The 13250-nt window shown below is 42.0% G+C and overlaps 1 protein-coding gene across 1 annotated transcript in view; it reads right to left on the bottom strand.

The window, feature by feature from the left end:
- UBE2H (ubiquitin conjugating enzyme E2 H) overlaps positions 1 to 13250 on the bottom strand; it is a 119144-nt gene that overhangs the window by 40070 nt on the left and 65824 nt on the right. The window contains exons 4-5 of the mRNA XM_066633776.1: positions 7315 to 7354; positions 6024 to 6076 (exon numbers count right to left, since the gene is read on the bottom strand). Coding sequence (XP_066489873.1) covers positions 6024 to 6076; positions 7315 to 7354 — 93 coding nt within the window. The remainder of the gene's footprint in view (positions 1 to 6023; positions 6077 to 7314; positions 7355 to 13250) is intronic.

Below are 13250 nucleotides of genomic sequence, written 5' to 3' on the forward strand. Positions count from 1 at the left end.
TTGTTGCTCTCTTTTGCACCTTTTTCACCCCCACTATATCCATTTTGAGATGCGGCGACCAGAACTGGACGCAATATTCCAGGTGTGGCCTTCCTATAGATTTGTACAATGGCATTATAATATTAGCTGTCTTATTCTCAATGCCTTTCCTAATGATCTAAAGCATGGAATTAGCCCTCTTCATTGCCACCACACGTTGGGTCGAAACTTTCATCGAACTGTACACAAGGAACCCAAGATCTCTCTCCTGATCTGTCATCGACAGCTCAGAACCCATTAGCCTATATGTAAAGTCTTGATTCTTTGCCCCAGTATTCATGACTTTACATTTACTTGCATTGAAATGCATCTGCCATTTTGCTGCCCAGACTCCCAGTTTGGAGAGATCCTTCTGGAGCTCATCACAATCTATTCTTGTGTTCACCACTCGGACAAGTTTGGTGTCATCTGCAAACTCGGCCACCTCGCTGCTTAGCCCTGCCTCTAGGTCATTTATGATCAGGTATAAAGGTCCCTGGACAGATCCTAAAGGCACACCACTTTTCACCTCTCTCCATTGTGAAAATTGCCCATTGACACCCACACTCTGCTTCCTGGACTTCAACCTGTTCCTAATCCAGGAGAGGACTTGTGCTCTAATTCCCTGACTGTGGAGCTTTCTCAGCAGCCTTTAGTGAGGGACCGTGTCAAACACCTTCTGAAAGTCCAGATATATAATGTCCATGGGTTCTTCTGCATCCACATGCCTGTTGACCTTTTCAACAAATTCTAAAAGGTTCATGAGGCAAGACTTACCCTTACAGAATCCATGCTGATTCTCCCTCAGCAAGGCCTGTTCGTCTATGTGTTTTGAGATTCTATCTTTGATGAGGCATTCCACCATATTACCCGGTATAGATGTTAGGTTGACCGGACTTTAGTTTCCTGGGTGCCCCCTCCTTCCCTTTTTAAAGATAGGCGTGACATTTGCTATCCTCCAATCCTCTGGCACCATGGCATATTTTAGTCAAGAGATCAGCAACTTCATTCTTCAATTCCTTAATAACTCTTGGGTGGATGCCATCAGGGCCCAGTGACTTTTGAGCTTTAATTTATCAATTAAGTCTGAAATCTCTTTCAACCTCTATCTGACTAATTCCTTGGTCAGGAGGGGCCATTCGGGCAGCGGTATCTGCCTGAGGTCTTCTGCCGTGAAGACAGATGCAAAGAACTCATTTAATTTCTCTGCCATCTCTAAGTCTCCTTTTATCACCCCTTTCCCTCCCTCACCATCCAAAGGGCCAACCACTTCTCTGGCAGGTTTCCTGCTTCTAACATAGTTGAAGAAGCTTTTATTATTCCCCTTAATGTTGCTGGCCATGTGTTCCTCATAGTCTCGCTTGGCCTCCCATTTCACCTTCTTACTTTTCTTTTGCCACAGATGTTCCTTTTTATTCTCCTCATTAGGGCAATGAGGAAGAAGGAAGCTTCCATTTACAGAAGGAAGCTTCCTTGCCCTTTACGGCCTCAATAACTTGGCTTGTTTGTCATGCGGGCACCTCCTGGACTTAGTCGAGCCCTTCTTCCTTTGCAGTATACACTTCTCCTGGGCTTATGTTCTTTTAAACAGCTTCCACACACTCTGGAGAGATTGGATCCTCTTTACCTTACCTTTCAACTTCTTCCTAACTAGCCTCCTCATTTGAGGGAAATCTGCCCTTTGGAAGTCAAGGGTTTTTGTGTTAGATTTGTTTGGCACTCTTCCCCCTACATGCATGGTGAAACTAATTGCAGCATGGTCACTGTTCCCCAATGGCTCAGTAATATTTACCTCTCTAACCAGGACCTGAGTGCCATACAATATTAAATCCAGAGTTGCCTGTTCTCTGGTGGGCTCCATGATTATGTGGTCTAAAGCACAGTCATTTAGCATGTCAAGAAAACTGATCTCTCTTTCATGACTAGAGCATGAATCGATCCAGTCGATGTGAGGATAATTGAAGTCCCCCATGATTACAACCCTGTCCCTCCTCGATACCTCCCTATCTGTTTCCTCATTTCAAGGTCCCCTTCTGGTTTCTGGTCCGGAGGACAGTAGCATGCCCCCACTATTACATTGCTCCTCGAACCTGATAATATAACCCAATTCTATTGTGGAGTCGGACCCGCCTTCAATCTCTACTTACATAAGAACATAAGAACAGCCCCACTGGATCAGGCCATAGGCCCATCTAGTCCAGCTTCCTGTATCTCACAGCGGCCCACCAAATGCCCCAGGGAGCACACCAGATAACAAGAGACCTCGTCCTGGTGCTCTCCCCTACATCTGGCATTCTGACTTAACCCATTCCTAAAATCAGGAGGTTGCGCATACACATCATGGCTTGTACCCCATAATGGATTTTTCCTCCAGAAACTCGTCCAATCCCCTTTTAAAGGCGTCTAGGCTAGACGCCAGCACCACATCCTGTGGCAAGGAGTTCCACAGACTGACCACGCGCTGAGTAAAGAAATATTTTCTTTTGTCTGTCCTAACCCGCCCAACACTCAATTTTAGTGGATGTCCCCTGGTTCTGGTATTATGTGAGAGTGTAAAGAGCATCTCCCTATCCACTCTGTCCATCCCCTGCATAATTTTCTATGTCTCAATCATGTCCCCCCTCAAGCGTCTCTTTTCTAGGCTGAAGAGGCCCAAACGCCGTAGCCTTTCCTCATAAGGAAGGTGCCCCAGCCCCGTAATCAGCTTAGTCGCTCTCTTTTGCACCTTTTCCATTTCCACTATGTCTTTTTTGAGATGCGGCGACCAGAACTGGACACAATACTCCAGGTGTGGCCTTACCATAGATTTGTACAACGGCATTATAATATTAGCCGTTTTGTTCTCAATACCCTTCCTAATGATCCCAAGCATAGAATTGGCCTTCTTCACTGCCGCCGCACATTGGGTCGACACTTTCATCGACCTGTCCACCACCACCCCAAGATCTCTCTCCTGATCTGTCACAGACAGCTCAGAACCCATCAGCCTATATCTAAAGTTTTGATTTTTTGCCCCAATGTGCATGACTTTACACTTACTGACATTGAAGCGCATCTGCCATTTTGCTGCCCATTCTGCCAGTCTGGAGAGATCCTTCTGGAGCTCCTCACAATCACTTCTGGTTTTTACCACTCAGAAAAGTTTGGTGTCGTCTGCAAACTTAGCCACTTCACTGCTCAACCCTGTCTCCAGGTCATTTATGAAGAGGTTGAAAAGCACCGGTCCCAGGACAGATCCTTGGGGCACACCGCTTTTCACCTCTCTCCATTGTGAAAATTGCCCATTGACACCCACTCTCTGCTTCCTGGCCTCCAACCAGTTCTCAATCCACGAGAGGACCTGTCCTCTAATTCCCTGACTGTGGAGTTTTTTCAGTAGCCTTTGGTGAGGGACCGTGTCAAATGCCTTCTGAAAGTCCAGATATATAATGTCCATGGGTTCTCCCGCATCCACATGCCTGTTGACCTTTTCAAAGAATTCTATAAGGTTCGTGAGGCAAGACTTACCCTTACAGAAGCCATGCTGACTCTCCCTCAGCAAGGCCTGTTCGTCTATGTGTTTTGAGATCCTATCTTTGATGAGGCATTCCACCATCTTACCCGGTATGGATGTTAGGCTGACCGGCCTATAGTTTCCCGGGTCCCCCCTCTTTCCCTTTTTAAAAATAGGCGTGACATTTGCTATCCTCCAATCTTCTGGTACCGTGGCTGTTTTGAGGGACAAGTTGCATACCTTAGTCAAGAGATCTGCAACTTCATTCTTCAATTCCTTAATAACCCTTGGGTGTATGCCATCAGGGCCCGGTGACTTATTGATCTTTAATTTATCAATGAGGTCTGAAACATCTTCTCTTTTAACCTCTATCTGACTTAACTCCTCGGTTAGGAGGGGCCGTTCGGGCAGCGGTTTCTGCCCGAGGTCTTCTGCCGTGAAGACAGATGCAAAGAACTCATTTAATTTCTCTGCCATCTCTAAGTCTCCTTTTATCTCCCCTTTCCCTCCCACACCATCCAGAGGGCCAACCGCTTCTCTGGCGGGTTTCCTGCTTCTAACATATTTGAAGAAGCTTTTATTATTCCCCTTAATGTTGCTGGCCATGCGTTCCTCATAGTCTCGCTTGGCCTCCCCTATCACCTTCTTACATTTCTTTTGCCACAGTTTATGTTCCTTTTTATTCTCTTCATTAGGGCAATTACTTTGCTGGATTCCATTCCTTTTTTAACATAGATGGCCACCCCACCACCAACATGCCCATCTCTGTTCCTCCTATATAGAGTTTATAGCCTAGGATTGCGGTGTCCCACTGGTTCTCCACATTCCACCATGTTTCCGCTATGCCCACTATGTCAATGTTTTCCCTAGTCTCCAAACATTCCAGTTCCCCCATCTTTGCCCAGAGATTTTGGGCATTAGCATAAAAGCACTTGTATAAGAAGTACCCCAAATGGGCTGTTTATTCTCTCCTTTATCCTTGCAGTCTCTCATTTTGCTGGATGGGCTATCACATCCCATCATGTTTCCACTCCCAGTTTCTACTCCTACTTCATCCCTGCCTTGTTCTTCTCTAACCTGCCCATCCTCATGCCACAGGACTAAGAAGTCCTAAACCAGATGCCCCTTGGCTCCTGTTGGCTTTCCCCCAGGGATCAGTTTAAAAGCTGCTCTGCCATCTTTTTAATATTATGCGCCAGCAGTCTGGTCCCATTCTGATTCAAGTGAAGCCCATCCCTCTTGTACAGGCCCCTCTTGTCCCAAAATATTCCCCAGTGACTAACAAATCAAAACCCCTCCTCCTACACCACCATCTCATCCACGCATTGAGACCCCTGATCTCCGCTTGCCTAGCTGGCCCTGTGCATGGAACAGGTAGCACTTCTGAGAACGCTACCTTTGGGGTCCTGGCTTTCAGCTTCCTACCCAATAGCCTAAATTTGGCCTCCAGGACCTCCCTGCTGCACTTCCCACTGCTATTCTGCACTTCTAAATGAAGCTCCTGGTTTTAGAGGTAGGTTAACTCATATTGCCAGATGCAGGGGAGGGCACCAGGATGCAGGTTGCATCTTGTTCTCTTGTGTGCTCCCTGGGGCATTTGGTGGGCCGCTGTGAGATACAGGAAGCTGGACTAGATGGGCTTTTGGTCTGATCAGTGGATCTCTTCTTATGCTGGGGACTGCTGCTTGGCACCCTGGCCTTTACAGTGTGTGGTGCCACAAGGTTCTATTTTGGTCCCCCCACTTTTTTAAACATTTATATTAAACTGCTGGGGGAGGTAATAATTTGGAAATTTACATTTTGGGCTGTTCTTATGTACTTATGTTCTTAGAAGTTCCCATAACTTAGAAGGTCCAAAACAAAGTGCTGCTCAGGAACAGGAGCCCATGGCAGGTCTGCTCAGCAAGCAGGGAGTAATAGTAGTAGAGACTGAAAATTTAACACAGTTCCTATAGTAGCACAACATAACTGCAAAGTGAGAAATTTCTCTCCATTATAATCCTTCAATAGTGCAAAAGCTTTTTTGTAAATTTACTTGGCAAAAGGATAAAATCACACTGCTTGAAGAATTCAAATAATGTGCTACTAGAGTGCCTCTCATGTATATATCAGTCTGAAACAGAAATTGAAGTTCAATTTAAAATAATTCTTACTTTATTCATATACTGTATTTGTACAGCAGTTAGAAAGTCTAGGGTCAAGAAGACCTGGATTCAAATCTCTTTATCACCATGAAGCTTAGCAGGTGATTTTGGCCTAGTTGTTCCTGTCAGCCTAACCTACTTCACAGGATCAGTGAAGAAACAAAATGGGAAGAAGATAACTTTGTCAACTTGGGCTCATAGGAGAAAAGGTAGAATAGAAATAAAATTAAAACACTATAAGTGGAAAGTCTTATCAAAGAATATCTATGATTACCCAATGCCTAAGGTCTAATAGATGCACAAATATGCTCTACCATTGTCCTATGCCCTCCCTCACAAAATAACCCCAGTCTACATTTTCAACTCACCATAGAGAGCTGTCCAGGTCTGATTAATTACATCTAGACACACAGTTCCTGACCTGAAAAAAGGAAACAAAGAAGACATGGAATGATACCTGTAATTTACAACTTTGACAGTGCTAATATGGCCAGAGGGCAAAAAATATGAGACAGGAAAAATCTAGTTTAAGCTTTGGCTTTGCCATCACAGTAAAAGCCAGTCCTAAATTAGCCAAGGTCCATCTACCTCAGTATTATCTTCAGTGGCTAGAACACATTCTCCAGAGAGAGGCACTAGTGATTGAATAAGAAACTGTGTGTATGTGATGCATGTACCATTCTCCTCACAAAATCCGAATATATGTTGCTAGAACATAATCCTACCAAAGGTCCCACAATCACAATTTATACAGGTTATATGACTGTTGGCAACCTTCAGTCTCGAAAGACTATGGTATCGCGCTCTGAAGGTTACAGGTTATATAAAATTCCATTAACTGTGTATGAGTTTGATAGGCAACAGGAACAACTGTGCTCCAAATTATCACTCCAATATAACTGCCATTCAGGTTCATTCTAACTTCAGCCATTTAGACTTCCAAGGTATGCCGTAGGCTGGATACTCAGTTCACCTAAAATCATGTGATTGCCACAGGCTGCAGCATTGGGCAGGGGCACAATGTATTGCCCCAGTGCACACGACACTTATGTCACAGTGACTCATTATGTCACTTCTGGGTTCTCTCTGGAGGCGGGTTGCTGCTTGCTTCATGCACCCAGCTTCAGTGGAGGTTGGGAACCTTCATAGAAGCAGGAACAGGGTGCTAAAAGTCAGCAATACTCCTCTACCGGGAGCACACGGAAGAACATGGAGAAGAATGGGTGGAGTCTGAGGCACTCATGCGACCTCTCTGGCTTAGTGCCCAGAGTACATTCCTCTCAGGCTCTACCCAAGTTATGCCTCTGGCCTCAGTCAAATTATGAATATATCTGAAACCCACACCCTAGAATCTTTTGCAAAAGGACAGACAAGTCCCTGCAGGCAAATGACTGCGTAAAGGATTATACCAGGATGGAAAGTTTGAAAATCACTGGTTTTCAACTCAATGCATCTTTTCCTAGTCTCAGCAGAGAGATTGAATTAGTTCTCCTTACAAAACCAGCATTTTCTTGAATATATGGAAACTGTCAAATGAACAATTCCTTGTATATCAACACTGGAAAATATCTTTGAATATAGGCTACACAAAAGCAATTAAAGATAACTTAAGCCCACCACAAAATAAGGAACTTATATGTGGCACATTTTGCTACTTACGCTTCATCAATGTTGGGATGGAAAATTTTATTCATGAATCCTGCAACAGAGACACAGGAGTCAGATAAATGACAATGGCTTACAATCTAAAAGACTTCAAGAAAACATCCACTACTATTTGTAGAGAATGACCATAACCATATTATGGTCAAGGGAAACTGAAGCTCAAATTGTAGCTCCTTGGGTATTAGGGAATTAAATGACCAAAGATACTAGAGCAGTATGCCTGTACATGTTTAGAAGTATTTAGAGGATTTGATCTAATAATGTCTCCCATACTTCCCCCTCCAAAAAAAACCTTGTCCTTTTGTTACTTTCATACTCCTAGTAGGGTGGCTCAATTTCTGCTCCTAATGCGGTTTAACTGCCATGCTGGGGGGTAAGGAGGGGCTGGGCATTTGCGATCGCATTCCACCTTCCTTTCTCCCTCCTTGATGTTCCCATTCTCCTTGTCCACTAGAAGACAGCAGCATCAAAACAAGCTAACCTGGTTTATCTTGTAACAACTGGCTTTTTCCTACTCCCACAAGCAGAGAGGCTGCTTGTGCGCCTAGAGCCAAAAGTGCAACACACAAACAGCTCCTCTGTGCATTTTTTTTGCAAATGGTCTGTGTCTCATTTACTTGCAAGAATGTGTTTGCAATTCATGACCTGTTTAAAGGCACCTTGCTAATTACATTTATTATTCCTCCTGCCCCCCCCCATTGCCCACTGCCAAGTCTAAAAAGGAGTGTAGAAGGAGGTTTTTCCAGTGGCTGAAGCTGCCTAAGTGATGGGTGTGTGAGTTCATTCCCTTTGTATAAATGAGAAGAGGTAAGCGCTAGGACTCAGGGGGAAATCTCTTTCCCTTTCCCTCAAACTTGTCTCCAACAATTGCCTTTTTCCTACTCCCCTGTGATCAGAGAGAGGCTGCCTGCAAATCAGAAGAAGCAAGCACTAGGACTTGGAGGAAATCTCTCTCTCTGACCTCTCCCCAAGCAAACAGAAAGAGGAAAGGATATATGTTGATTCTTTGTGTAAAAATTTCTTGCCTTATAGGTGAATATCCGTAATAGTTAAATTTTGCCCTTGTTGGGTCACAAGCCAATTTCAGGTGGGTCAACATTCATTTCAATATTTTATTTTTTATATATTAGACTGGTAAGTGACTGCATTTAGGGAAATGTTACAGATCTGTACTTTTAACAGGCTACTATGTATACACTTTTAACAATCAGAGTCAATGGGATTTAGTAGGTAGGATTGCAGTCTAGGATTGTTTAAAATGTTTCTGCTTAATAATGTCACTTCCGGTCATGACATCACTACTGTTGAGTCATGATAGATTCTCATTCTAAAAAGTGGGTCCCAATGCTAAAAGTTTGAGAACCACCATGTGAGAAGATTCTGCAGATGTTGACATAAAAACTAACTGCTTGACATTAAAGGGCCTCTGTAGATAGGCCTGACAGATGAAGATAGAAAAATATTAACAGTGATGAATAACCCACACAACCTTGGCTACAGAAAACAAAGCTGATTAGAAGATTAAGAATTCTAAAGCAATATCTCTGTGATGCCTGGATAGAGATGTGAAGGCCTGGAAAAAAACCAGAAAAATTCAGAAAGAAACGTTTTTTCCCCAGTTTTTTCCTGAAGACTTTTTTTGTTTTTTTCCAAAAAATTGGAAAAATTGAAAAAAGAAAAAAAAAAGAAAAAAATTGATTACGGAATGTTTTATTTTAACATGATAAATAAAATATTTTAAGGCAAGCTGTTCAAATACTTTCCAAATCATTTCTAAAAAATATGTATGGTATCAGATGATTCTAATTTCTGTGCACTGAGGACAAACTGAACTCTCCAATGCAAGAACAAGATGCATTTCTTCCTTTAGGAGGTGCTACTATTGTCACAAGAAAAGAAAAAGGTTTCAGTTTTGTTCTTGCATGTGTGTGGGTATGTTCACTAGGCCTCAAAGCACTGGAAGAAAATAAAGAGCAACAAAAACAACCTGAAAGCATATACTGAATTTAAAAAGGTAAGAGTTTACATTTATCTGATTCCAAAAAACTGAATCATTTAGCTACATTAGTTTATCTTTATAAGCTTTGTGTAAATAATAATTTAATTACTATTAATCTGGTTCTTTACTTCCCCGACCCACAACCACAGATCAGTGTCTTCTTGACACTGATTAAATTAAATTATTTTTCTTTCCTACTCCCCTCAGGAAAATGATGATACCAACATCTAGCATATGGAGGCATCTTCACATCACAAGTTCTTCTGAGAAGAAAAATGTGATTTGCAGATATTGTCAGATGAAATACACATTTCCAAATGCTACCAGGATGACAAAACACATTCTTGTATGTAACAACCATCCTGTAGATATTAAAAAATCCTTCACGGATCTAAGTGAAGAGGACCACAATGATGAAAGTGCACATAGTTTTTCTCAACTTTCTCATTCAAGAAGTCCTCTTTCTACTCCATCTGTAACATCAGCAGCAACACAAAGTATTCTCCCATCAGCAGCATCTTAAAGTAAACAGATACTGAAGACAGCTGCATTAAAAATTATTCAATAATTTCATTTGTAGACAAGATGACACCTGAAGATCAGGAAAAAAATTGATCCAAGCTCTTGCAAGAGCAATATATTCTTCTAGAACACCATTTTCAATAACTGAAAATACATACTGGCAGGAAGCTATGAAATTACTAAGACCATCATACCATTTGCCGAGCATTCTTTGAGCAAGCCTGTTTTGCGGTCGGAATATGAATGTGTCATGGAATCTGTGCAAGGAAAAATTAATGAAGCACTGTGTCTTGCACTACTTACAGAAGGATAGACAAATGTGAGAAGGAATTATAAATTTTGTTATAACACCTCAACCTGTGTTTTACAAAAGCATTGAAACAGGAGAGAACAGACATACTGCAGAGTATATCAGCTGTAAAATATGTGAAGTGCTACAGAAAATTGGAGAGTGGTAAAGTATTTGCTTTGCTGACTGTAAAGCATTTGCTTTGCAGATCTGCCGGATCCAAGATTCAAAGGTGGAAATATAAGTGATGACAGCACTGTTACTGCATTTGACTGGATTACAAAACAAGCATCACATTTAGGACCTGATGTTGGGAAGGTACTCTCAAAAGTTGCAGAATATATAACAGGGATTTGGTCCAGGAATGCAATCTGGGATTCTGCCAAACATACTCCTCTTGCATCATGGTGGCAAGGTCTTTGCCCAACATAGCCTCTGACTCTTCTTGCTTCTCACCTTCTTCAGATTCCTCCATCTTCTGCAGCATGTGAAAGAATCTGGTCTATGTTTGGAAACACTCACAATAAATCAAGAAATAAACTGACATGAGAAAGGATAGAGTAACTTGTTTCAATCTGGGCAAAACTTCAGTTTTTAGAAGTCCATTATAACTGTGATAATGACAGACATAACAGAGTAGCTGCAGAAGCAGAGACTGAAACTGATAATTACAGCTCAGAAAATGATTCTGATTAAATTTCACACCCATTCATAGAAACTTAGTCCCACTCCTTTCTATACACTTCCCCCCACGTCAGTCAATTATTTTAACGAGAATGGGATTTTTTTTATTTTTATTTAATAACTGTGGAGAGGAAATATGAATAATTGCTACTTTTGGATTTCTAAAAGTTGTTCTGTGGAGGTTTTCTTGTCTGTTCCACATAAACTAGTAAACAGTTCAGGAGATTGTTGCTCCATTTGTTACAATTACAAATAAATATTATAAAAAAAGTAAATTCAGTTTGTAATAATTGTTTGGATACACTATATTTTTAATATACTAGTTGTGATAATTTTATGCCAAGTCAAATTGTCCATAGTCATATTTTATGTACCTAAAATGACTTTCAATCTGGGGGGGGGGAGTGCTAATGTAGCATTTTTTTCAATTTTTCCAAAAATTTCCGTTTTTTCCCCAACAAAAAAATGGAAAAAACCAGGTTTTTTCCCAAGCTTCAAAATTTCCAGAAATTTTACATCTCTATGCCTGGAGGGCTTCCCCAGGCCTCAGAATACCTTACAAGGAAAACCAAAGTCTTGGTTTTTTGGGTCTATGGTCCATTCTGAAGCCCACAAAGGCTGCAGGCAGACAAGCTTGCCCTCTGCAGGTTTCAGAAATTTCTCCAGACATGACCAGAGTACAGATCCGATCCCTTTCAGAGGGATTAAGGGGCCAAAAATTACAGATTTCCTTATCCGTGGTTTTCAGTATCTGCACAGAGTATGAAAACGGATCCCCTCTGGATACCAAGGCTCCACCTGTATAGAAATTTTTCCTACCTTCATTTTCTTCCTCATGTGCTTTTGGTTCATTGTGTTAAATGGAAGGTTAGACATTGTGTTAAATGGAAGGTTAGACATATGGTCTAAATAAGGGTATTTTTTACCCATCAGAAATGCAATTCCAACTATTCCATCACTGACTGGCATGATCAAGAAACTGAATTTAGGATGAGCTTCACAGACAAAAGGAGGCAAGGTATTTGCAGCTGGACTAGGTGAGTCTTTGACCTAATTTATCGGAGCTCTTTTTATGTTCCTGTGTGTGCGCGTGCGCGCGCGCATGTGTGTGTGCGCGCGTGTGATTTTTCTTCAGAGGCCTCTTTCTATCCTCCCCTCTGACGGCCTCTGAAAAAGACTGAAAACTTGGCTCTGGAATGGCCAAATTATAATGGGGGCTAGATAAAGAGATGTCGAGGGCAACTCACAGCCCATGGGACATATTTCTGACACATCTGACTTAGAGCACAATACAAATGCAAAGCACCTCAGAAGGATTCAGGAAGTTTAGGATTCCACTGGGATTCCTGTTCTGGTTTTAGCATTAACCAGGATATAACAATTGGATCAGATGCTGACCACAGAGTGACAGGAAATTTGAGTCACACCACTCTCTTGTTCCTTTTTATTGTTGAGAAACAGCTCAAAGAAGGCCACTGAATGAGTATAGGTGGGATCTTGGTATCCACTGATTTGCAATCCATTGATTTGACTCACCACTGATACCAGGGTTCACCTTTAAATGCCTTGTAACAAAGGAAAAAACAACACCCTCAACCAATTTTCTATCATTGTGCTGTTAAGTTCGTTGGTTAACTGGTTGCAAGCTCCTTTGGATTAAAGATAGCTTTAAAGACCAGTTGCTGGGTTTCTTGCTCCTCCATTCTCACCCCAGAAAGCACTGGTATAGACCGGGGTGTCAAACTGGTTTCACACAGCAGGCCAAATAGCACTCAAGATGCCCACTAAGGGCTGGAAGTGATGTCATTAAACAGCTCATGACCAGAAATAAGCACCTTTTTCTTATTCAGAAACATTAGCTGCAAATGATATCTCTAGATATCGAACAGAATTATCATGTGGGACTCCTTTCTAGCAGAGACAGTTCAGCACAGATCAGCAGCTGACAGCCCAAGGGCCAAATAAAAGCTTCCACAGGCTGCATCTGGCCCCCAGGCCTTATGTTTGACACACCTGAGATAGAGGTTAAAAGAGTAGATGTTTCAGACCTAACTGACAAATTAAACATCAATGAGTAACTGAGCCCAGATGGCATCCACCCAAGAGTTATTAAGAAACTGAAGAATGAAGTAGCTGATCTCAACTAAAATATGCAAATTGTTCCTTAAAATGACCATGGTGCAGGACAACTGGAGGATAGCAAATATCATGCCGATCTTTAAAAAGGAAAAGAGAGGGAATCGGGAAACTATAGGCTGGTCACCCTAATGTCTGATTCAGGTGAGATGCTGGAATGCCTTATTAAAGATAGAATCTTAGAACACATTGAAGAACAAGCCTTGCTGAGGGAGAATCAGCATCTCTCTCTAAGGGTAAGTCATAGGAACTGAAGAACAGCACTGTGGGATCAGGTCATAGGCCCATCTAGTTGAACTT

Source organism: Tiliqua scincoides, chromosome 7, assembly GCF_035046505.1.
Source record: "Tiliqua scincoides isolate rTilSci1 chromosome 7, rTilSci1.hap2, whole genome shotgun sequence".
NCBI lineage: Eukaryota > Metazoa > Chordata > Lepidosauria > Squamata > Scincidae > Tiliqua > Tiliqua scincoides.